At 37.4% G+C, this 27,079-nt stretch overlaps 1 protein-coding gene and 1 long non-coding RNA gene across 2 annotated transcripts; both read right to left on the bottom strand.

The window, feature by feature from the left end:
* Window positions 1-1,546: 1,546 nt before the first annotated feature.
* On the bottom strand, window positions 1,547-3,049 carry LOC117928697. The gene is made up of 2 exons (XR_004653636.1): window positions 2,962-3,049; window positions 1,547-1,937 (listed from the first exon to the last, which is right to left on the bottom strand). It is a non-coding gene; the product is annotated as an uncharacterized LOC117928697 (long non-coding RNA).
* A 61-nt stretch (window positions 3,050-3,110) lies between these two features.
* Window positions 3,111-24,990, bottom strand: LOC117927964. The gene is made up of 14 exons (XM_034847701.1): window positions 23,998-24,990; window positions 21,784-22,326; window positions 21,583-21,702; window positions 21,161-21,497; window positions 19,487-21,015; window positions 19,280-19,396; window positions 18,939-19,121; window positions 18,782-18,844; window positions 17,765-17,836; window positions 17,399-17,662; window positions 16,510-16,629; window positions 7,842-7,901; window positions 3,401-3,441; window positions 3,111-3,237 (listed from the first exon to the last, which is right to left on the bottom strand). The coding sequence occupies exons 1-14, from the start codon at window positions 24,973-24,975 to the stop codon at window positions 3,111-3,113; spliced, it is 4,554 nt and encodes a 1,517-aa protein (XP_034703592.1). The 5' UTR covers window positions 24,976-24,990.
* Window positions 24,991-27,079: the final 2,089 nt, after the last annotated feature.

The raw sequence follows: 27,079 nt of genomic DNA, 5'->3' as shown, positions 1-27,079 counted from the left end.
GTCTCAATACTGCCCAAAAAGTGAATTCTTGACCTTTCAGAGAGATTTAATAACATGCATCTATTGTTAAGGTTTTGTTACTTGGTCCAACAACAACATCAAACAACTGCAAAGAAGAATGGAGAGGTGATAAGGGTATAATTATAAGGGAAGAAACTTAGCCTAAATGTGGTTTATAATAAAAATACGGAATAAAAAACCCCTTAAACAAGAATTTGAAATACCTTTTATTGAAGAACTATAGGCAGAGAGAGAGAGAGCAAAGGAAAAGGAATTACAGGTTGAGTAAAAATCCTCACAAAATCATATAAGGGAAGTTTCACCACTGAGTGCATTTACTGCCCAATAGTCATCCCCTCTTCTTCCATCACTGTTATTCATCTAGGTGAAAGAATAACCAGCAACAATGGAAACCTTTTAACAGAAATAAGGTGGTGCCCTGGTCCAACAGGTACAAGATCACTAGCGTTTTACCATAAAAATCTTTGCCTGCATCTATTGGAAAGGGAATTGAAGTTTACATATTTTCTGTTGTTCTATCGTAACTTCTCCAAGTGAAACCCTTTAACAGAAATAAGGTTGCACCATGATCCAACACCTACAAGATCACTAGTGTCTTACTATAAAAATCTTTACCTGCAGCTATTGGAAGGAGTACTTAAGGTTATATATTTTCTGTTGTTCTATCATAACTTCTCCTTTCCAGTTATTCAAATAGTAATTCAGGCATCACATTTCCATCACACTCTGATTTTCCACTTCATAAAGCCTCATGGCTCATACCTTCCATCTCTTTCCACGTAAATCATCTGAAAATGCCAACTAAATCACAGGGCAATAACTATGGAAAAGGGAACTCATTGATTAAAAATTAGATTTAAAATGTGATAGAAAAAAATATCCAAGCTAAACCAAAACTATAATATATCTCAAAATAAACAAAAAATAAATAAAAAATAGAGACTTGCTAAAGTTAACTTGATCACCGAAAGCCTTTTTGCATCTCCCAGGAGGCAGTTGTTTTTGGGGGGGTGTTGGTGGTTGCAAAAACATTTTCTAGGTGCCACTTAACAAATTTTATTTTCCTTACAAAAAAAAAAAAGTAGTGTTGCAAAAGTAACATTCTTGAATAAATATCAAAACCCTCCTTTTACATCTACTGATGTCATAGTCTCTACCTACAGGCCAACGAAACCCCGAGCCTGTTAATAGAGTTGAGTTTTCTGACAAATGGAAATTTCTAAGGGTCATAGGGATGAAGGTATACGCCCTTGAGGCTGACCTCAAGTGGTAAAAAGGTTGGGGAGGGTTTGTGGGAAGGTTCCAGGTCCAAGTCCCAATGGGGACAAAAATTTACCTATAAAAAAGGGTGAAGGTATACATTTTTTTTTTTGATAGGTGGGTGAAGGTATACATTATAGCCCTCAAAACTATAATATCACTAACAAATAAAGAAGCCATAGAGCATTTATTGGTGAATAATGCCAGTTTCACTTAAAATATAGCCTCATGCTTCAACAACCTGATCCTCTAAGGCTTCAATATAGACCTTCATATCCAATAGTCTTTATTAAAACTTACCTAGAGGAAAAAGAACATAAAATCTTATTACACAAATTTTCAGTTCAAAAATGACTAATGTTTTGACACTTTTACTTTCTTTGATACCGAGTCTGGAGGAAAAAAAAGTTCAAACTTTTAATTCACACTAACAAACACTTAAAAAGGCCAATTCAAACTTTTGATTCACAGTACGAAACACTATGACTTACCTGCCAAACAAATAAAAATTCTCCAAATACTTGGAATCCCTATAAAAGATCAATACTGGAGATAATTTTTGGAAGAAGCCTGTATGGTGGACTTGTACTTGAATCGCCACTTGTGGGGAGGCATGTGAGTTCATTCTCCAGAATAGAATAAGCATCTGAAAATGCCTGCAAGACACAATATAATTGAAAACTTGAAATATAAGATAGCATTAATAATCACACAACATTTCATCAAAGCAATTTTCTTAAAGACATTAGTACATCAGCAAAGTTCCTCATGTGATCTCCACAAGTTCCTAAGTGTAAATTCTATATTAGCAGCACAATATTCATAAAGGGAATCCAGTGAAGTTTAAGCTATCAGAAGACAATTATTTGCTCATCGCTGCTTTACAAAGGCTTCATATATATGGTGAACAATTACATGCTGAAATTCCTGGTTTGAAATTAGGAGCATCTCTGAAACATAATGATGAAGAGCACAAACAATGAACTGATGATTCTGCAATTTTTTCGTTCTTTTTTCTTATTTATACTATAGAGCAGTTATAATAATAAATAGATACACAACAAATGGAAGAGCCAGAAGGCTGATCTCAGAAATCTAGACTAAACACTTCATTTTTGACAATTTATGATATTTCTCTGGTAAGTGAGTCCCAAATCAAGCATTTTGTAAGTTGGCTTCCATTAAATACCTAAGATTGTGCGAGAAAGGGCAATATGTGTAGCAGTTAGTTCCAAACAAAAGTGCAGGAACAGATTGAAAAAGCAGGCAGAACTAACATTGAACAGGTCCCTAAAAGTTTAACAGGAACAAACTCTAACCTTCCTCAACATTTAACAGAAATCTCACTAACAAAAGATGAAAGGAGATAAAATTTGATATTGATTTTTGATATTAGAAGGATAAAGCCTGAATTCCCGAGAAATCAAAACATGCTTTTATTGTGAAGATATTTAATTAATTGAGCTTCTGAGGGTACACCCTTTAAACAACTTTCTAAATTTTAAAGTTCTCACAATTTCATTTTCTTCCACCAACATACAATGTATACTAAACCCTGCTATTTCCTTCTGGGAACAATAAAAATATTTAAGTTCATAAAATTAAAATATATTGCTCATCTAGATCAGCTATCCACAAAGCAATGTGTAAGTCCTCAAATATCTGCAGTAACAGGCTGACCTTGATACATTGATGTATCCGAAAGCAGTTCCTTCCCACGTTATTTGTTGGAAAAAGAGGATCGTCAATGTGAATTGGATCAATGCTACAACATTAAAGATTAAATCATCAATAAAAAATAGAGGGGAAAACATTGGTACAAACCCAAATCATACAAAGGTTGCAGCGTATAAAACAACAGGGTGTAACTGATACAGTCTATATCCTCTTTCCCTATTTATATACACTCCACTTCCTTGTACTGAAATACGCATTTGACGTGGATCAAACACATTCCTGGATAAGTAAAATAATAAAGTGATAAACAACGATCACAAGTTTGAGAACATTATGCTTATCAACAAAATCATCTTATAATTGCAATGCAGAAACAGTAGCAAAAACCAATTTCAACAACAGAAAAGAACAAATTTTACAATGGTCAGCTTTTCTGACTTACCCAAAGAAGTAAAGAAAATCCATCAACAGGCTTCCGAAGTTCTACATCAAGATTAATATTGTAGTTAGACAAAAGCATTCATGTATAAGCAACACAAACACCAATCAGAAATAATGATGAAAAAAGATAGAACTTCAAATGTGATATATACACATGAAAAGCCTGGGAAAATTTGAAAATCTTTGCCACAGAATAGAAAACATGCATGGCTGCTCCATTTGGTAGGTATAAAAGCATAAGAGAAAAAGGAAACAACAATCCAGATCTTATGCTTTTCACATATTTCCTTTTTCCCTTATTAAGATTTTTTTTTTTTGGGTGGGTTGGGGGGGGTGTGGAACCCCTTTAATTGAGCTTGGTGCAATGATCTGACTCAATGATTTGGTTAGGGTAAGCTTTCCAGGTTTTGGAACTGAAACAGAATAAGCATCACATTCAAAAATCTGTACTCTTTTTTTTTTTTTTTCCATAGATTTCTCTGCAATCAAATCAGATCAACCCAAAAAGTAGGCAGCCAAATGCATGCTAAGGAATGACATGCATATATTCTCAAGGCTTATATAACAAAATGGAGTCCTAGTGTCACCCATAAAAAAATATATCAATATTGGCATACTATAGTCACATATAGGCAAGTTGACAACATATATACCCATATACCGTTGGATATACAAGTGAGAAATCTAGACATTTAAGTTCTGGTCCCATTATTTCATGAAGTTTTTGGTGTAACCTGGCATCCATCTAGATTTTCATTCAGTAGTACTACTTTCTCCAGGTCCTTTATAGTTATTATTCACTCCATTCAGAAACCATAAGGCTATACAAAATGCCCCAAACTTTCAAGAAACACTTGAAAAGCTAATAAACTTAACTGCTTCTATTACAATGTCAATTTCCATCACATATTACTCTATTTTTCTTCCTCTTTGTTCAACTTAATGTCATGGGCTCTCTACTTGCCCAACCATGTGTTCTTAAGCAGGGATCCACATGCTAGAATTGTTTTGTGAAACATTTTCTTCCCTCTCATTACATTACCTACTTTTAGCACCATCACTAAATTGAAATTATTTGATAGTCAAACAAGAGGGGAACGTGCAGTGTGTGCCCACGCGTTAGAAGGCATGTAGCTAACTCTACCCATGCTATCCATAAAATTTAAAAAAAAAATAAAAGCCAAATTCTCAACTCCCAAAGAACCCCTTCATCCCTTTCAAGGTTGAACCTTGACCAGCAAGCAGCCTCATTATTCTCAACCTGTTTTTTCTTCTTTTTGATAGGCAACAAGAGAAATGCATTAAAAGGGGCACAATCATGCATCCATGATGTATACAAACCACCCCTAAAGAAAAGAAAAAACAAAACACCTAGCCCCAACAACATCTAAATGATGCCCAATCTTTTTTTTTTATATATATAGGTAAAAGCACCTAAAAAGTGTCTAAAGTATACACAATGTATACAAGGTCAAAAAAGGGGAGAGATTCACAAAAAACAACACCCTCACCTTACTAACAGCCCAACCAATCAATAAAGTCAAATAAAGACAAAGTACTAGACCCTAAATGTATCCTAACCCACTGCAAAAACATGCATATGAAGGAGCATAAAATAGCATGACCTATCAATTCTAAATCTTCATAGGCTCTTCAATTTCTCTCCTTCCAAAGGGTCCAAAATAAGCATAAAGGAGTTGCTCTCCACGCCTTCTTTCTTTTCTTCCCAACAAAGGATCCCTGCCAACTAAGAAGGACATCCTTGACTGAGATAGGCATTACCCATTGGACATTAAAAAGAGCAAGGATGAGGTGTCACAACAAGGTCACCTTCGGACAGTGGAGAAGGATATGATTTGCTAACTCATCTTCACCTTTACACAAATAACATCTATTTGGAAGATACCAACCCTTCCCTTTTAGCTCATCCAGAGGTAAAAAATTTTCCCAAACTACTTCCCAAGCAAAAAAACTAACTCTCATTAGGACCAAAGGGTTCTACACAATACCTAACGGGAAGCCTTTTGGAGAGCACCCTACTAAGGAGTATTAAAAGGACTTCACTACATGACATCCTCAACACCACTTCTGATCACTTGCCCTTGCAACCTATTAAACAACTGTTCCACCTCTCCCAATTCCCAATCATTTATCTGTCTTGTGAACACCGGGTTCCAACAACCCCCTTCCTCAGCCTGATCCCACATCTGGCTTACCCAAACTTCTCTATTAATGGCAATTGAAAACAACTCTGGGAAAACAACTGTCAAAGGATCCTTCCCACACCACCTATCCTACTAAAACCTCACCCTCCTACCATTTCCTACTCTGAAACCAACCCTGTTGTTGAATTTCTTCCACCCATTCTGGATTGCCTTTCAAAGACCCACCCATAACCTTCCGTCAAAACTCTAGAACACCACCCCCCTTCTTCCTCTCCATATTTCCCTGCAATCACCAACTTTTATAGAGCCTCATTCTCAGAAGCAAATCTCCAGCTCCATTTTCCAAGGAGGGCTTTATTCAAAGTGGGCAACTTTCTACTCCCTAGGTGTTCATCCTTTTTATCCAAGCTAACTAATGACCAATTCAATAAATGAGGTCTTCTTTGGAGCTTAACCACCCCCACCCTTCTTCTCCAATCTAAGGCTCACCTTACATGGGATTACAAAAAAAGAAATATAGTAGATTGATAGGTTAAATAAAGTGCTCTTAATTAAAGTTAATCTCCCTCCTTTTGATAAGTACTGTTTTTTTCCACAAAGCAAGTTTTTTCCGAAATCTTTCCTCCACTACATCCCAAACTGGTAAAGACTTGAAGGAAACCCAAAGGTAGGCCCAGATAAGTCAAAGGGGGAGGGACCACTTTACACCCCAGCCAACTCATTAAAGCCTAACTCAAAGCCTCTAAATGTTCCTTATCCAAGTCACAAAAAATCAGTGCATCATTAGCAAAAAGAAGATGGAACACTACCATACCCTCTCCTCCTTTCCCACTGGCCAAGAAACCCTTAATGAAGCCTCCTTCCATAACCCTCTTCAAAATACTAGAAAGCGCCTCCATTGCCAAAATAAAAGGAAAAGAGGATCTCCCTATCTTAGGCCTCTAGAACTTTGAAAGAAACCTATAAGGGTCCCATTAATCAGAACTGAAAACCGAGCTGAGGATATGCACCACTTCATCCACCTTACCCATTTTGCCCCAAAGCCCATTTTTTCCATGACTACTAATAAGAATCCCCAATTCACATGGTCATAGGCCTTTTCGATGTCCATTTTGCAGATGACCCCCCTTTCTGAGCTTTTCAACCTTGAGTCTAGAACCTCATTTGCTATAAGGACTGCGTCCAAGATTGTCTTCCCTCCACAAGAAAGAAGTAAAAGAAGAGAGCAAATGTTGGAATAAAGTAGGTATTTTGCAATTGACATGAGATTTGGTAAACAAAATCCTCAACAAAACATTTCACTGCCAGACTATTGTGTTCCACCCCTTCAAATTTCCTGGCATTTCACTCTTTCCACGCAGTCCAGAACGGGCTAATGGAATCAGCCCTCAAACCATCTCAAGCATTTCTTTGCCATTATTGAGATTGGGACAAGAACTTGGCATTTTACTATTGTCTTTTCAGAAGTTATTTGGCTGCCGATGTTCTAGCAGTTATGGTGGATCATTAGGAGTACCAAATTTTCTAAAGCCAGCATAATTACTCAACCATAGGCTGGAAGCAGGGGGGCTAAAGACCCAAACTTAGGGGAGGTACCCGGGTGGGCTTTTGCCACAATCCATGTATGCAGTAGTAAGAAAGCCAATCCCAGGCAAGTAGGTTGATCTTTGGACATCTAATATTGATGTTATGGATCTTGATGAGTGCCAGAGGCCTCATGGACAGTGCCTCAAAAGTCAAGGACAGTGCCACCATTATAAAAGCACAAGGAAATGGGAGATGTTGTGAACTTGGTTATCCGGAATGTTGATTTCTATGAGTTACCTCTTAACCAGTTACATATGCTTCAGCAATTCCATCAGCCACTTCAGATATTATTAAGATCCAGGATTGGCTATAGATACAAAATAACATACATTATTTAATCCTAAAGAGTAAGCCCTCATCAAAATTTAGCAGAAAAACCTTCCTGAAGTCACATTTCATGAAGGCCAAACTATCTTTTGAGAAGGATGCTATGACAACGTTGGGCCTGTTCTGCCATAAGAACCCCACAGATATGGACACTGGTCAAACCCGAAGGCATTGGCAGTAAAATAATTAACAGCAAAGAGGCAGTTCATCCATTTCAATAAAAAATGAGGAACTATTCAATTGTGAAATGAACTTAAACCTCTCTATTTTAAGAAACACTGAAAAAAAAAATGTATCAAATTATTTCGACATCTACACAAACAGAAGTACCCAAATAAATAATATTGAAAGTTTGAGTTCTACTTGATTGATAGGGCGACCAAGATGATGCTCATGCTGAAGAAACCGTGTGATCAGTAACACCTGTAAGAAATCGTAAATTTGTCATTCGCATGACTCTGCAATGTTATTCAAATTTATCTTTACAAAAACAAAAAGCAAGCAACTACTGTAATAAAAGAACAAATGTGAGCAAAAGTATACAGATCATGTCATATGCTGTGAACAATAGCATTCGCACCACATACAGCAAATTGATTGGATCATATCCAAAGTGAGCACATTTAAATGGAAGAATTGGGCAAAATTTACGTGCTACTTTAATATGAGATTCAAAAATTTAAAGGATCCTACTTACCAAAATAACAGGCACTAGTTTTTGCAGCTCAAATCTAAGTAGAATCCTAATTTAAAAAATAGTTAGAAAATTATCCAACCAGACTGGCAAGCAACCATTTAATGGCCTAGCCATGGTCAACTACTTCAACCTTGGTTTCACTTGATCGGTCCATTAGGGCTGTGAACACAAAACTTGAAAGCTAACTACTTGTTAGAGTCTCTATTTTAGAGTTTTAGATTTTGATACTCCCCAAACCAAACCTCAATTTAGCAAGTATGTGTGATTTGACAATATGACCAGAGCAGTCAAAGCTCAGTTCGCCAATTCAGCCCACTGGCCTTGTTCATAACATCAGTGCTTAGAAACAGACAGCCACAAAATCAATGTTCATCATTCACAGTCAAATACAAATGGGTGCATCCACATGGGTGCTGCCGTGGTGGAGAATAGTGATGCTGGAAGTCATTCATACTATTCATCTACTGCTTAAAATTGAATGTTATGATACTGGTATATAATAAAATGATTTAGTAGAGACATGTGATCTCATATCCAAAAAACAGAAACATTCTCCCAAGGTGACGAATTAACACATGACAATTGACTCAGGCATGCTAGTTGGATGTGGTTGCAACATCTAGATGTCAAACTCATCCAATTCTTCAATCCACTAAATAGGAGCACAGCTGAATTATTGAGTAGAAACGCACATGCAAGAGAATTTGATGTAAATTTTAATATTGAGGAACCATCACTGGAAAGCTGCAGTAAATTTTTATATATGGGAAAAATAAGTAGGTATAGCATCCTCTCTTCTTTGCAGTTATGCCTTCAATTATGCATTCAACAGCTGGCAGATCAGAAACATTACTCCTATTCCCATACCATGTCATCTCATCTCCAACAAGGTACTTTCACATTTTTAAGTATCCATGTAACATTACTTGATTTGATCCCATATCCCAAATTAAATTAATCATGGGCATAAAGCTAAGCTTCAATTAGTGCCATTGGTGGGTATTTTTATTATTCAAGAACATTTGAAACAGGTCAAATAAATTGTAACACCAGACTCAAATGATAATAAAATATTGTGGGCTCATTGAAACTCACTGCATGTAATTTGTGAACAAAACCAAAAATCTCAAGAACCACCATGCTAGCACTAAAAAAACACATCTATACAGCATAAAAGAATATCTAACCATGCAATGTTCCTCAGCATACATCTATATATATATATATATATATATTCAAATTGGAACCACTGAACTATTTTACGGACATAGCAGTGTACTCTGTCAATAATAATAATCCATGACTTATATTACAGAAGCAGGGTCCAAGAATTCTTGAAAGATATATATAGCAGTAACTTTAAGCTTTAAGTTTAAAGATAATATAGTTGACATGGAGATGATAAAAGTAAATACAAGCGTTAAGTTTAAACATGCACCCACGTTAAATTTAACCATAACATATGACCATGGACTGTTTGAAGAGATATGTCTCCATGGGCAGACCAATAACATAATTCAATCTTTTTTGATCAGAAACAAAGAAGATTATATTAATAAAAGAACAAATACATGAGAGAAAAAAGAGACAAAAGAAAGAGAAAAAAACCAAGGGAAGGATGAGAGGTCCTTCCTACACAAATACCAAGGAAAACACCCAACAATAGAACTCTAAAAACAAAAGAAACCCCAACAATCTTCAAACTCTTGAAACGCAAACCCCAATCCAATTGAGTTGTAGAATGCTTAGAGGAACTCCTCTAAAAGCTTCAGTACAAGAAGCCCATAGAGAAGAATAAAACCGAATCAAATCCCAAACCATCTCTTCCGTTCTCCCTTTATCCTCAAAGATCCTATTGTTTCTTTCTTGCCACACCATCCAAATCAAAGTAAGGCAAGCAATTTGCCAAAGTGTCTTGCCTCTTAATGAGTTCCCCAAGCCTTTAAAAGAAATAACCAACATGTCCTCAAGGCTTCTTGGAGGGACCCAAATCATACCTACTAGATTGAACAACCTGTGCCAAAGTCCAATGGTAACGGGACAATGAAGAAAAAGGTGATCAACCGTCTCTCCATTTCCTTTGCAAAGAATGCACCATTGAGGACAAAGGGCTTTGTAGGGTCTTCTCAATTGCAACTTGTCATTAGTGTTTACCTTCCCATGTGCTACTAACCAAGCGAGGGCCTTAACCTTTGAAGGGACTTTTGAGCTCCATAAAAACTTGGCCGGAAGGAACATTAAAGGATTTGAAACTCTTGACAAGGCATAGAAAAAAGATTTCACTGAAAACGAGCCTGACGAAGACAAAGACCACACTCTTGAGTCTGATGAAGAAGGGGAAAGAAGCACAGAATTAAGGGAGGACATTAATCTCTGAAGGAGATCAATTTCTGAATCCGTTAAATTGCGGCGAAAGTTAAAATTCCAAGACAATGGTAAGGAATTGCCAAGGACATTTGAAACAGTGAGGTTTTTCACAGAAATAACTCTGTAGAGATCAGCAAATTGAGAACACAAAGTTTGGTTTCCCCACCAAAGATCTTCCCAAAACCGAATTCTCTCCCCATTGCCCACCTCTAGGCGGACAAAAGGGGAGAACTCCTGGAAAACTTTAGCAATAGCCTTCCAAGGACATCTGTGAGACCATCTAACCACCATGTTGGCGTCCCATCCATTAGGATGTGTCCCATATATACTCGCAATAACCTTATGCCAAAGACCGATCCTTTCTCTAGGGAACCCCCAAAGCCATTTCCCTAAGAGGGCAATATTTCTCATAGAAGTCTTCCCAAAGCCCAAACCTCCCATCTCCTTTGGTCTACTAACAACCTCCCATCTGATTAGGTGATCTTTCTTCCCTTCCCCGGCCCCAGACCAAAGAAAATCCCTTTACATCTTCTCAATCTTTGAAGCTATAGATACAGGGATTTTAAAAAGGGAGAGGAAGTAGCTAGGGATGTGAGACAGACAAGACTGAATTAAAGTAATCCTCCCTCCCAAAGACAAATAGGCCTTTTTCCACCCATCCAGCCTCCTCGAAATTCTCTCAATCACTGGATCCCAAAAGCCTATTGTCTTTGGGTTCCCTCCCAAAGGGAGGCCTAAATAAGACAAAGGCCACTCTGACACTCTGCACTCCAAAACCAAAGCCAAACTAGACAACACCTCCTGCCTAGTGTTAATACCTGAAATGGAGCTTTTTTCTAAGTTGATTTTTAAACCAGATACTTGCCCAAAAACCAAAAGGATAATCTTAAGGTTTTGAAGAAGGTCCAAAGAGGCTTTAGAGAAAAATATGGTATCATCAGCAAACTGTAACAAGGACACTCTAGTCCTATCCCTCCCCACTAGGAAACCCTCAGTTAACCCAGTTTCCTCAGCTCTAATCATCAACCTACTTAGAACATCTGCTACTAGAGTAAAAAGGAAAGGAGAAAGAGGATCTCCCTGTCTCAAACCTCTAGAGGCCTTAACCCAACCCTTTGCATTCCCATTAACTAGGATAACAAAACTAGAAGAAGATAAACAGCCCCTCATCCAGAATCTCCATTTCTGGCTGAACCCCTTCCTTTGAAGCACATGATCTAAAAAGCCCCAATCCACATGATCATAGGCCTTCTCAAAATCAATTTTGAAGACTACCCCTTCCTCCCCTGACCTTCTTTTCTCATCCACCACTTCATTGGCTATCAATACAGCATCCAAAATTTGTCTCCCTTCCACAAAGGCTCCTTGAGAGCCAAAGATTGTTTCATGAAGAACTTTGCGTAAACGCCCTGATAAGACCTTAGCAATTATCTTATATAAACTTGTAACCAAACTAATAGGTCTATAATCTGAGATTTTAAAAGTTTGGCTTCTCTTTGGCACCATAGCAATGAATGTCGCATTTGTACTTTGATTTATTACCCCCTTAGTGTGGAACTCAAAAAACACCCTCATAAGATCCTCTTTTATCACATCCCAACACTCTTGATAAACTGCTATAGTAAAGCCATCAGGGCCAGGGGCCTTTTCCTTATTCAATTGGAAAACTGCCATTCGAACCTCCTCTTCAGAAAACGGTCTATCCAACCAAATTGCACTCTCTTCAGAAATAGGGGCCCAATCAATCCCTTCAATCTTCCAAGATTCACCTTCGGGTTTGGAATAGAGATTCTCAAAGAAATTTACAATCTCCTCAGAAATAATCTCAATGTTATTTAAAGTCTCCCCCCTCTCAGAAATCAGAGACTTTATGAACTTCCTGCTTCTTCTTCCAGTGGCCACTCTGTGAAAAAACTTAGAGTTGCAATCCCCTTCTTTAATCCACTTAACCCTAGATTTTTGTCTCCATTGTACCTCTTCCTTCAATAACAAATCCTCTAGCTCCTTCCTTCTTAAGGTCCTTTCCGAAACCAGATCCAGATTTAAATTCCCTTCTTGTTCAATTCGATCAATTCTGCCTAAGTCCGTAAGAATGTGCTTTTTCCTCTCTCTTAAATCTCCAAAGACCACTAATTCCACTCTTTCAACTTTGATTTAATAAACTTTAATTTCCTCATAAACTTGTAACCTTCCCAACCTTCAACCGTACACTCTTGCCACCAATCTCTAAACTTCTCTTTAAACTCAGGATGGAGCAACCACATATTCTCAAACCTAAAAGGAGTCGGCCCCCATTTTAAAGGATTAGTTTCCAAACAAATTGGGCTATGGTCAGAGGTCCATCTAGGAAGGGCCTCTTGAATACTTTGAGAGAAAAAAGAATCCCACTCAGAAGAGAACAAAAACCTATCTAACCTCTTGCAAATAGGATCGACTTGCATGTTTGACCATGTAAAAGCCGCATTCCTAAGAGGGGGATCCAACAAACCACTTTCCCTTATAAACTCATCAAAACACCTCATGTTGACTGTTAACCTAGAGTCACCCATCTTCTCAGATATCCTCCTGATCACATTAAAATCCCCTCCTACGCACCACCTTGGGAAAGTCAGACCATGCAGGTCTTGAAGCTCCATCCAAAAGTCCTTCCTCCACACAGCCTTATTCGGGCCATACACTGAGGTTAACCAAAAAAACCCTTCCTCATCAGAGTTCAATTTTACAGTAACAGAGAAAGATCCTAACACCTTCTCTGAACACTTGAACTTAATTGAATCCCACAATATCACAATCCCCCCCAATGCCCCACAAGCAGGAAGAGCAACCCAATCCAGACTTTTACCTTTCCAAACACTACTCACAAACCTCCTATCCCAAATTTCACGCTTTGTTTCCTGAAGCATCACTACATCTGGGTTTTGAGTACTTAAAAACCTTCTCACAGTCCTCCTTTTCTTCCTAGATCCTAAACCTCTTGTATTCCAACTTAAGATCTTCATGAAAACAAAAACAACCCGACACAACCCACACCCAGAACTAATCCTCTCCTCGAGTTCCAGAGTCATTTTTCTTCTTTCTTCTGGAATAAACCTTGTCCTCAGAGAAAGCACTCTTGTTCTCTCCTTCCACACCTTTTCCATTATCCCTGACAATTCTAACCCTCAAACTCTCCAGAACCGACTGAACCTTGACCATCTTCCGAGGCGTAAGCCCCTCAACCTGAAAACCTTCCAACGGGAGGGTGGAAGGTTCTAGCACTGGGAACGAAGCCTCACCTGAGACACCACGCACCTCAGGGTTGATAAAGAGTTTCCTTAAGAAGAGGCTGGTCTTTAAATTTACGGTTAGAGGTTTCTAAGGGAACCACCACACCTTCCAAACAGGACGCACCACCACAATGGTTATTATACACCACAGGAGAGATAAAAGCGGAACCACGCTGAACGGCGTAGCTTGACTCCAACGGAATCGAAGAAAAAGACTGACAACGAGAAGGATGAACCAAAGAAACAGAGGTTTCGGGAATAAGATTTGGCTCAAAAGCCCCAGACAGAGGAAGATCTCGCTCAGATACAGCTGAGAAAGGAGTACGCACCTCATTGAACAAATCGCATTGCAAAATCCCCTCTTCTCCCTCTGCCTCGCCGGTAGAAGCTTTGGATGTTTCAAAACCAGTGGAGAGATCGCTCTTTCTGGAGTGAGATTTGCCCCGAGAAGCGTCTCGATTTGTCTCCAGTGAGCCACCTCCTTCTAAGTTTCGCTTAGGGTAGAAGACGCCTCCTCACATCTCGGCGGCCCACTTCTTGCTCTGCGCCTTACGGAGACTGAAGATCCTTTCAGCTTTGACGACACTTGAAGAAGAGCTTTCGACATTTTATTCTTTGCAGTGAGCCCTGGTCTTAGGAGCTTTGAAGACGAAGATGCATCTGGGCCGCCATTAGAGGATCCTTTATGGGCTGGACCCGCTAGGGGCCCAAAATCTTTCGCCCTAAATTGGGCCCAATCACAACGGGCTTCAAAGGCGTCTGGAGTTGGCCCGATATTGCTTCCCGCCATTAGGCCCAGCATCCACCTTCCCTTTCCTTTCTCCCCCTTAGCCGATTTTGAATCTGAAGAACGAAAATGGGAACGATGACGAGGCATCCAGCTATGGCTCTCAAAGGTCCTATCAATAGCTCGTAGCCCCTCAGCGTTCTGTGGCTTCTGAAAGACGCAACCCCCGGCTGACCTCAGCTCGTCCTTGCTGCGATTCGACTCAGGCCTGATAGAGTCTTCTCCGTCATCTTCTCTGTCATCTTCTCCGGTGACTGTAACTGCAACCATGTATGTCCAATCTCCATCTTCTACCTCTAATAGCGCTGGAAGCACGACATATGGAAGCATCTCCACCCACAATGTTACCTTCGTCAAATCAACAAGCTTTAAAGATTTCCTCGCCACCTTCGTTACCCTCCCCCACTGCTGCAAAATGTGTCTCAACTGCACCTCATCCCACAGGTGGAAAGGGAGACCTCTTAGTTCCAACCATCCCCGTCTAAATTTTCCATTAACGACTGAATTCTCTTTTGGCGACCATCTCCTCAAAGCAATAACCTCTCCTCTCGCAGTGAAGCTCCCTTGATCTTGAATCCACTGAGCTTTCCTTGCAGATTCCACAAAAAAACACCCTTTGTAAGCAGAAATGGGTGTTACAGACACCATTCCTTTTATCCCCACTCTTCTCGCTATAGCTTTTCCAACCTCATACCAGTCTCGTATTTCCCTTTTACTTTCACAAACCACAGCTCTTGCCCATTTTCCAAATGGCATCTCTGCACCATTCCTCGTTCCTTTCTCTGCAACCACATCAGCATAGGACCTTTCACCTCTATACATTCCTTTGCTCTCTTGAGGCTTTTTTTGCTTCTCCTTAGAATCTCTTTCAGCTTGAACATAGAACTCTTGGACTGAAACAATCACCTTCCTCAGATTTTCCCACCCACAGCCATTAACACCTCTTAGAACAACTAAGACCATAGGTTTTCTCTTTGCAACATATTCTGTGATTTTCATATATCTCCCTCTGCTATTAAAACATATCTCCATCAGATGAGTCCTAGTCTTGCCCCTCATTTTTGAACGAAACCCCTGGAAGCCTCCAAATCCACAGCTTTCTCTAACTGCTCCACTAACCAACCCGTCTCCTCCTCTCCAAAACCTAAAGAAACCACAAAACCTCGGCTTCTCTCTGTTATTGAAATCCACTTTCCTCCATTGCAATCTTCAGACTTCACCTGGAAAACCTTTCTCTCCACTACAACCGACTGATTACAAATCATCTTTTCCAAACAAGATTCAAAACACTATAGAGTGTTGAAACTCAGACCCCAGAATCCATTGAGGTGAGGGAGAATTTTCGAATATTTTCCCACCTCATTTCACTTCAAAAAAAATGAGAGAAGTCCTTGAATGGGAGAAAATGAGACCTTTGTTTTTACTTACTCTTGATTCTGTACTTCATGTTTTATAACATAATTCAATCTAAACACAACAAATTCCATGATTGGAAATATTCCACTCTAGCCCCAAGAATTTTCCCTCAGGAAGTGGTCCAAGTTTCTATTGGGAACTTGATACTGTAGTCAATTTCAGGGTAATAACAAGTCATTAATTGTCTGCTGTGTAATGGTTTGAAATGGCCTACCAGCAGTTAGTAAGAGTCTTATGCTGCCATTTTTTAAAATTTATGTATATAGTAAAGCACAAATATCCTAATTAGTTATTCCCTAGGCACAAGTATTCACGCATGCTCATGTTAATTTATATCATGAAAGAGTAACTAAAAAGCTGGATGTCCAATCAGCAAACATGGAGATATTTCAACACTCTGAAGGCAGAAGTGAAGGTTATTATGCATGTAATCCTGGGTAATAGGTAAAGGTTATTACATATTTATCCCTGGTTAAAAGGTGGTATGACACAACTTACCAAACAATATGAACTTAAGCCACCAGAGTAGGACTGATCCAGGCTACGATCAGCCAAAAACTGTTTTAGCACCAAAGCAAGGGGTGTAGCTGCAGGAAATTGCTCAGTTAACTCTTTAACCTGCACACAAGATGTTAAATTTCATAGAGTTGATCAAACATAGGGAAACATAAACTTGTACTATAACCACCATAGTGCTGTCAAAAAAAATGAACCACCATTTAGAAGACTAGGAGGTGCCTCAAAAGTTAAATCTAATGAACTGATGAACAGAAAAACCCTCTAACTACTCATTACACTTTCCAAACTTAGACCATGGAGTACTCACCAGCCATATAATCAAATTCTATTTCAGTAAGCTTGGTCAAAATATTCCTAGGGTTGTATAACCTTCACAACTACCTAACTAAGAAAGTAGTGAAGGCACATAGTGGATCCAGTCTATCCGATCAAGAAAGAAGCTGTATTCTGTTTCTACCCATAGAAAAATTGACATCTTATTTCCATATTCTCATCTACTTTTTACAAATTTTATTTTTTTTATTTTCAAATTTTCAATACTTAATGCTGTTGTAATGTCTGCCAAAAAACTCTCCAGCCAAAGATTGTTAAACTCAAATCCAATTTCAACAAGTCCATTTTGAGAACTAGATAACCGTTTACCTACCATTTCCCTCCATCTAGCCAGAAAGAGGCTTAATCATACATTAGAATTGCCATCTCATGTTCAAACAGAACTATCTCTATCAATTTGTGGTAAAAAGTCAATTCTTTTTTGAACTTCTGTGAAAATATTAATTTGATCTACTAGGAATTGACTGAGACATGACAAGAAACTCGAAACATCTTTTAGAATCATTTAGAGTTTGATACTATAATAGAAAAATACCAGCTCTGTGGTTTGGAGTCCTGTATGCGATGGAGACTTGAAACTGATGTCAATGCGAACTGACTTTGAATCCTTGCTATTATCATAATTTATCTGTGCACACTTTGGTGAAGCAGAGTTCTCTAAACCACCCATTTCGGTCTGAATATGACTTCCTTGTCCACCTGGCATAGGAGTTGGCTCCTCTTTTGATGTTTGTAGATTAGGGGCAGCAGAGGTAGTGAGATCAGGGGGAACTTCCACCACAAGCATGATAATAGGTATCTGACATTAAAAAGGTAGAAATATCAAAAAATACATTACAAGAAAAGAGGTCACCAGAAAAGAAAAGGAAATAACAAATTTCCAAGAAGGAAGAGGGTTTACAGCTGTATTTTCCACAGTTTTAAGAGAATCATTTTTTACCCACTCCTGATTTGCTAGATATCTGGCTGCATGCTGGAAGACAAACCAGGCAAGTTGTCAATCCCCAAACAGGCTACAGCGATAGAAAAGGTGACAACAATAACATTTTGGGAAACTTTATATATATAGATAGATAGGAAAATAAACAGAATGTATTAAGAGGTGCAAAACAAAAAGAGGAAGCACAATCCATGAACATTGTATTTCGGGAAATAATAATGTACTAAAATAAAATTAACATTCATTCAAGAAGCATAGTTCAGTGCATCTGAAGTCCATCAAATGCTGATATTAGAAAGGTAAAAGAACAGCATAAACAAATATAAGAAACAACAGGGACAGAGTAAGTGTTATCGATTCGTGAATCACGGAAATAAGATGATGTACCAGTTTTAATTGTAAATAATAAAGTAAATAGGATAGAAATTTCAGTATTCTAAGAAAACTTCTTATTCTTTTGCTGCCTTTCCATCACAAATTTGCCTTATAGTTTAAAAGTGATATGTTGCTAGAAAACAGAGCATAAAATTATGTGCATAAGTGGTGAGAAAAAATTACTTTAGCTTGTATTACAAAGTAAAAATTTATAAAAGCTATGCAACACATCCAAGAAATTCAAAAGGATTACAGCAACTGAATTATTCTTTCGTCTAGTCTTCCAGAATGAAGCAGGGACATTTTTCACTGAAAGCAGTTTATCAAAAATTGAACCTGGAACCCCCTGTCCCAATTCCAACCCCTTGCACATGAGCCAGGATATCATGTACGAGAGAAATTAGTCGCATGTAAGAACATGACCAAAAGGCCTGTTTATGTCATCTCTTTTAACATCATCTTCTTCTCAAAGGACCATTATTTAGTATGCTAAAAATGATTATATAGAAAGGCATCAGTTACTCATCTCCATAGATTGTAATACAAATGTAACCACTATCTGGCGAGTGCAATGCCCATCAAAACATACAACTGATAACATACCTGAAGACAAGTTTCTTTAATACCGTTTCGACCCTCTAAAATCCCAGCTTCTTTAATAGGCTCCTAGAAAATATGATTGCAGATAAGTTTTTCCTATAGATGCACTAGCATGTGGCATGGAAATAATCAAGACTAGTCACATCAAGACAATTCTCACCAAGTTCCTCACTGGAGGAAGGCAAATTACAAGGTCTACATCACTTGTTGGAAGAGATAAACCAGTTGCATTTGAACCAAAGATATTTGTCCTGGACCGAGGCCATAGGACTTGGAGAGATCGTGTAACACGCTTGACAGCCCAATTAATGTAAGGCTTCCTAATCATATTCTCTGCAGCAACCTACAATTCCATTATATGATAAGTATGGCTAATGATCTTGTAATATTGCTTGAGTAAATGAAATAAATGTCCGAAGCTACAGGATTTTGGTTGTGGAGAAGTTGAAGATAAAATTACCAAAAAAAAAAATGGAAAACAGCATTAATCAAGCAGCATACCTTTTTCCAGAAAGAATCAATTTCCTCATGTAGGAGGCTGTGCATCATAGAGAGGGCTGTCTTTCTCATGGAACAGCTCAATAAATCAGGTGGTTGCAAAGGAAATGCAACATCTGGCTGTGTACTAGAACATTATCAACAAAAGGGGTACAAGAAAACCATTTAAAAAAATAAGAATGAATGAAATTATAAGGATAACACACTAACATGTTCCTGATCACGAGCCAACTGGGAGATAGCAATCAGGCGATCCTGCAGTAACGCTCCAGGTAGAGGTTGAATCATCGGACGAGTTGAAAGATTTTTATTCCTCCAAGAAGGCCAAACAACTTCAGCACCATCTATGCATACACAAGCTTCCTCAAGGTTACTTCCATCATGATACCAACCCCGCATACCCCAGTGCCTTGGGCTAGAACTACCAGATCTAACAGTTGGAAAGCCCCTGTTCTTTCTGGAATCGCTTACAGGAGAGGGTGGAGGTGGACGAGGAGCCCGTGGAACACAAAGCACTACAGGTGATGGTGGCCGCTTAATGCGAGGTTGCTCCCGCCTCGCAGGAGGAACACATGGGCTTTTACGATCAAAATTACGCTTAAATTCAGATCTTGACCTTTCCCTTGACATATTGGGAATGATAATTGGTGGCAAAAGGGAGTAAGGAAGTGGATCTCCTGTTTTCCCTTCAACATCAACAGGTAAATTTGCCAAAGATCCAGAAACTTTCTCCTCTGGCATTGCATCTGCTGATGCTGAAGAAGAATGCAGCACTTTACCAGGTCCTTCATTTCCTGATATGACATAACCAAGAGGCTGGTGGCCTGCCCCCAAAGGATCAAACGGAGAACAAAAAGAAGCAGCAGTAGGCGAAGCCAAGCCATTTGTACTGTAAGATGAAGAGAAGGCAACCATGTCATCAACAGCCCTATTCATGTCTGCTTCGTGCCAAGCCCATGAGCTATCATCAGAACTAAGGGATGGAGGACGAGAGAAACCTGACCCTGGATGATCAGAAGAATTCCAATACATCACACCGCCACCAAAGTACTGACTATAATCTAATCCAGAAACTGCATGCAACTCAAATTCTTCCTCTGATATCCAGTGGCTGTCACATTCATCTGCTAACTCTTGCACATTTGTTAAATCAGACAGATCCATTAAATCCCCTGAATACTTTCTTTCATCTTCAGAGGTGGCTGTATTGACCTGCACATTGTGAGCAGGGAACCCCTGCCGAAAAGAAGACTGCATCCTTGAGATAAATCCAGGATCATAATTACATGTCATTGATGGGGCCAATCTACTGATACTTCGTACCATTGGGGGCCAATCTAAACTCATTGGCAAAGGTCGAGATAAAATCTGGCTGCACCCAGCATCCAATGGAGGATTTCTGGTCTGGTGTATTGAGGGTACAAAGGATTGATGGAAATGATTATGCCAGTTACGACCAACATCCAGATGCAATCTATCAGTGGCAGCTGGGAGATGTTGTGAATTGATAGATGTAAAATGAATGGGAGCAACAGTAGGCCACTCATACGAAGGGCATTCTGAAGAACTTGTGGATCCAGTATTACAAAACTTCCCCCTTTCTTGCTCCCGATTTTGGACAATTTCCTCTTCCAACTCAGTAGCTTTGATTGGTTTGTCAGAAACACACTTTGTATCAGTTTCACTCAAATGTTCGGAGTTCTGAAATTTAATGTCTTCACCGCTGAAAGCACCATCAACTGCCAATAAAGAGACAACAGAAGGTATTAAGTTATAATCTACAGCATAATTTAAAGTTTCTAATCCGGGAGATAAAGTTTGGTTTTCTATCTTACTGTTCAAGAGCTGGTATATATCCAGAAAGGTATGACAAGTGACAACTACCTTCAATGGAACTGACAACAGGATCTTCTCGAATGCTTTGAGCAGTAGTTTCTGCCCTTGAAGGCCCATTAGTAGGATTACAAGGACTTGAAATGAACTTGTCACAACCAATTGAAGCATCATTTGGCACATTCTCAGAGACTGAACTATCAGATTTCCAGGTAGACTTTGAAGGCTCACTCTGGGATATAACAGACGGAGCAGAAGGTTCTGTGGTTATTGTTTCAAGATCTCTTACTTCAACTGGATCTTTTAAGCTGTAAATTCTATTTTTATTTCTTTCTTTTCTAGACTTCCTTGCGGCATTTTGAACTTTTCCCGAAAACATGTCATTTTCCTGATCACGGACTAATGGTTAGATTCCATTCAATTGCTAGTAAGAAAATGATCAAAATGAAGGAGGAAAAAAGAACAAGAGAAACCATCTCAACCACTGAAGAGGATGCCTCCATGTGAAGATCACTTTGCTGAAGTTCACCAGCCATCCTATTGGACTCCACAAAATCCACACACTTGGCATAGGCCAATCCACATCCATGATCCTGGAATTTCCTTTAAAACAATTAAAACTAAATTACATGCACACTGGCTTCCAGAAAATCTTTTTAGAAAGGAAATGGTACCTTGAGAGGTTTGAGACTTTTGGAATCATCTCCACATGACCTAGGAACAGGATTTAACTTCTTCATATTCCGGGTCCTACCCCTTTTTTTACGCCCACCTGTACCAAGCTTTTCTTTGGATTTATTTGGCGGGGACTTCAAATTTCCTTCTCCTAGCAGTTCAAGTTTTGTGAAATCAAGCCAAACAACCATAAGTAGTCCTCGAAGTTTCCGAAATATACAATCTGAAATGGTACTGATAGAACCCAATGTGCTAAAAAATATTTTGTCTCTGTCGTATTCACTATGTTGACATGTCAATATAATGTTCAAAATATCCTGAACCACAAATAAACCATTAGAGAAATTAAAAAAGGGCTTGGGTTTTCCAGAGACAGAAGATGGGATCATAATTGAGCCAGCTTCTGCATCATCAGAGAGTGCCTGGTCCGTCCTTTGAGATGATGCAGTATATTTGTATTTCACTGGTTGTCCCCCTCCAGCATTAAAGAGCCACTTCTCATCCTCCAAGGCACTATATGCCCCTTTCAGAATCTCATCAGTCTGAAGATTCATCATGATCAAAGTTTGGTTAAAGTATTTGTAATGAAAAGGTTTCAGAAAGCTGAAAATAGTAACTCGCATCAACTTATAATAGGTTGCAATTCAAAATTCTATGCATTTAAAACACAAATTTTCCAGGAAAGAATATTCCAACCACCTAAAGCATACAACAGCCACTTTGCAGCACATCAATAATTAAGAAATCAAGGCCCAAAAGAACTCTCAGTTCAAAGCACACTTTTATGCTAGTACATCTGAACTACAAAATCTTTTAGATTCATCAAAAATGACATGAAACCTACTAGAAATGCAGGAAGAACAGAGTTTTGCTGTACTTTACTGAGCTAAATTGGACATCAACCCAGAACAAACTTCATTTTGGCAGAAATGTTTTGGCACAAATATTCAAGTGCTATTAAAAAAAATGAATAAACTAAAAATATCCACAGGCCAATGTTGCACACTTCAAATACACAATGACTTGAAAGATGGTATCTGAGCGTGTTTCCAAGTTTCCCAACTATCTGTCAAGTTTTTATCTCCTTCCTCACATTCATAAATTTGCATTCTCAGGCTAACATATTTGCTCAAATCCACGAAGTCCGTAGAAACAACGAACATAATATTTATTTAAATTGCATAATGAAATTCTTGACAACTTCCAAGGATGTGAACTTTGAAAAGAGGCATCTATGCCCATGATATACTTTCTCTAATGCCTAGTTCAATGTCTATGGTTGTAATCTCTCATGCTGTAATATATCCAATCATCTTCTACATGAAATTTCTGTTACATATCTGATTGTATATACAATCTGGGCAGTACCAGGACTATACATGCCAGATGTATAGTTCATACCCCATCACCATGTTTCACATAATTGGAACATCTTTTTTTTTTTTTTTTTTTTTTGATAGGTGCATAATTGAAGCATCTTTAGTACTTCATGTTATTTGGGTCTGGACAGAGTCCTCTCTCTCAATATGCCTTGTTAATAAAGAATTCAGTATCACTTGTTATAATGAAATTGTCTAGAGATGAAATTGTCCTCTCCCAACAACCCTGCCCCTTGCACACTCTCCCTCCCTCTCCATACAAAATTGGAGAACAACTACCCATGTAAAGAGCCCAATTCCTATGGATGTGTAATCATCATTTTGCTTCAGCTTTGATTTCTCCATCTTTTCAAGTTACAACCAGTGTAGAGTTTGAGAAAGTGGTAAAATGTGACGAACAAGAAAGATTGACACCATGGACTTTTCATAGTTATGTACCCATGTGGTAATTATTATGGATTAGAATTACAATATCTAAAGATCGTTTCATACAATTGATACCTTCTAGGGAAGATTGAATTCAATTCCATGTCTGTTTTTGTGTCATCTAGCTACCATTTAACTGATAGGACCAATATGATATTCAAAACTCGCCCTAATACCATTGTTTTGGAAACTTAATTCTATGGTTCGCATTCATTTTATTGTCTATCAGGGAAAAAAAAAATGATTCCCATTCCTTTTAACTAATTACATTTCTCCTTTCAGGTCTGTCTTTAAGGAGTGCTATTGGCATTCTTTGTGAATGAGAAAGATCTATCTTTTAATAATCCAAAATGCTCTACAAACCGTTATCACCAAAATCACATTGAAAACAAAGTTCTGGGGAAGTACCAGAGATTTTGCTGCCTTTCCCAAAACCACAATGATCATCTTCCTCCTCATTGCACAATCCAAATTTTGCCACCAATCTATACAGCCTTTCTTCCTCCAAAAAACATTTGCCGCAATTCCAGCGACATTAACCTTCTCTTTCAACTTAACTCCTCTTTTCTTCCCATTATTCCCACAGTTAAACCATGCCAACCTCAACGCCACCTCCAACCGGTTTGCAACAAACGATTCAATACTATAATAGCCTTTCGCCTTCAACCACTCTAATTCAACCCAATCTGAGCCCAGCCCGCTTTCTTCACCCCTCAAAAACCCCCCATTCGAAACACTATCCATTGCCGCGACAAACCGATCCACATTTGACACAAATTCCTCACAAACAGTGACTGAATCGAGAAAACTCGCCGAACACGAACAATCTTCCACTCGCTCACCTTCCTTGGACCCGAACAACCTAACCGAGTCGTTAATCAATCGTTCCAAGTCGTTTGACTCGCTGACTCGGGCCAGCAGACCACGTGACTTCCGAAAGCAGAGGCTGGGAAGGTGTGGGCGATCACGTGAGGGGAGGTCAGGGAGGATAATGAAGAAGCCATGACCATGGGTATAGAGTTTAAATTGCATTTGGAGGAGAATCTGGACGAAGTTGGAATCTACCGCTGAAATGTAAGACTGGCGCTGCTGGACGGTGAGAGATGAGAACCATTTAAGAATAGAAGATCTAGGGTTAGGGTTAGGGTTCGGGCTAGAGCTTGGGGAGCGGTTGTGATAGAGAGAGATATGAGCGGTGAGTGAGTCGACGAGTTGGTTTGAGTCCATGAACAAGTTGCCAGAAGGATTGCTGGAGGAAACGTACGGGAAATTAGGGTTTGATTTGGGCATTTTCAGGTGTTGCAGAGAATTGACGCTGAGACGATGACAATTCAAAAGGTTGGCAAGTGCACGAAGTGTAGGCCATCCTCTTCGGTCCACCGGCATCGGACCGTCCACGTCATGACATTTGGTCCCATCTATATTTAGACGGTTCAGATGCAGACGGCGGGGAAGATTAAAAAAGAAAAGAAAGAACAATAATAATTTTATAAGCATTTAATTGAAATAAGTAAATACCAACGGAAAGAAATTTAAGAGGAGATCCAACCCCATCAAAAATGCTGTTCATTGAAAGACAGTTAGAGCTTGTTTAGCAATTCGATAATAGTTTTTTTTTGGAAAAAAGAAACATTTATTAATTAAAAACTATTTTTTATTTTTAATAATAGAAAATAAGTGTTTTCAATTAATATTTTATAGTTAATATAAAAAAAAAATTTAAATATTTTTTAAAACATTAAAAATTAGTGAAAAATATTTTAAATCTTCTAATATATTTTTGTTTTACAAAATATTAAAAAAATAGTTTTCAAAAACTATTTTTTATAACCGTTTTCGAAAACAGTTATCAAATAGGTCTTACTATTTGTTTTAAAGATGGTCATGTAATCTCATTTTAATATTTTTGTCTTTATATTTACTTTGAAAAATAAATAAATAATTATATTGATAAAAAAATTACATTTATACATTTATAAACAAAATATTTTAAAGTTGAATATACACTCATTTTCTTTTTCTTTTTCAATTTTTTTCTTTTGATCTCTCCAAAATTATAACAATTTTTTTTAATATATTGTGTACTTTGAATCATTGGTAAACAATTACAATATGCTATAAATGTTTTTTTTTTTTCATTTCTTATGCTTTTTTAATTTAAAAATGAAGGATTAGGAAGAGTACGTGGTTTCAGAGGATAAGGAACAATTACAATATTGTGGTTAAGACATGTAAGTGTTTGTTTGTTTTTTCAATTTCTTCCACTCTTTCCTAAATTTTTTGAATTTATTTTACAAAATATTTGTGAAAAGCCCTAAAATATATCCATGATAAACAAATATAATATTAGTATATAGATTTAAACAACATGCTTAAAATATGTTGAAATTATCTTCGGGATAATTACCGCATAAACTGAGAGTGATAATGACACGAAATAGTCAATTATTTTATGAATTTTTGTGAGTGATAAAATTTAGTGTTGGATAATTTTAACCTTTGAATGTTTTTTTTTTCATATTATCCATCAATAACTTTGTCCTAATGATAAGGACCATCAATTATAAAAACAATCAACATGCTAATGAAATTAGTTTTATTAAAAAAAAAGTCAAAGATAAACGATAATTATTTTTTTATTTCACCATGAAAATAATTTAATAAAATATGTATTATTGATCTAGTATATTATTTCATATTAATATCAAAAATAATTTTGTATTAACACATTATATTAGTAAAGAATGATTGAATAAAATTTGTATTTTTCACTACTCTTTAGCCTATGAGGGGTTGAAAAAAAAAATAAAAAGTAAAAAAGAATAGGTATAATCAAGAAAAATGGGTAAAGGAAGATATAATAATAAATTAAAATAAAATAATTATTTTTTTATTTTATTATAAAAGTTAAGTTATTTGTAATATACATTTGTTGTCTCTTTGACAAATGTTTTCAAAAATAGTTTTATATTGTTCATAATAAAAAAAAAAAGGGAGAAAAAACATGTTTAACAATAATAAAAAAAAAAAGGTTTTTTCAAATAATATATTTGAATTGTTTTCACTTGTTTTTTTTTTTTTTTGTTATTTTAAAAAATAATTATATAAACATGTAAAATGATTAAAAATAAAGTATTAGATATACAAATCATTTACAAACTTATTTTAAAATATTTCAAATTCTCAAATAAAATTTTGTTATCCAAAACATCATATAATAATTATAAAAAATAATTTAAAAACTATTTTTCAATTTTATTTTTTAAAATAATTACCAAACAAACCTTTAATTTCCATTATTTTTTAAATAAAAACCAAACTCAAAGATTACTATGTTATTTTATACATATAACATATAAATTTTGATAATTGCTCGTGACCAAGCAAAAACAAGGTTACCTTGATAAAATAAACAATTATTTTTTACAAGTAATTTAATTAAATAACACTCAACTATTCGCTTGAAGTATAGAATGTGAAATTAAAAAAA

The sequence above is a fragment of the Vitis riparia genome, chromosome 13 (assembly GCF_004353265.1).
Source record: "Vitis riparia cultivar Riparia Gloire de Montpellier isolate 1030 chromosome 13, EGFV_Vit.rip_1.0, whole genome shotgun sequence".
In the NCBI taxonomy this organism is placed as follows: domain Eukaryota; kingdom Viridiplantae; phylum Streptophyta; class Magnoliopsida; order Vitales; family Vitaceae; genus Vitis; species Vitis riparia.
The sequence above is the reverse complement of the archived record's forward strand: the minus strand, read 5'-3'. Positions and strand labels throughout refer to the sequence as shown.

Coding starts and splice junctions, on each gene's coding strand:
- LOC117927964 (XM_034847701.1), bottom strand. CDS start 24,975: ATGCCGGTGGACCGAAGAGGATGGCCTACACTTCGTGCACTTGCCAAC. Junction 21,016..21,160: donor TGTTGTCAGTTCCATTGAAG/GTAGTTGTCACT, acceptor CTTTATTGGCAG/TTGATGGTGCTTTCAGCGGT. Junction 17,837..18,781: donor TTAAAGAAACTTGTCTTCAG/GTATGTTATCAG, acceptor TTTGTCTTCCAG/CATGCAGCCAGATATCTAGC.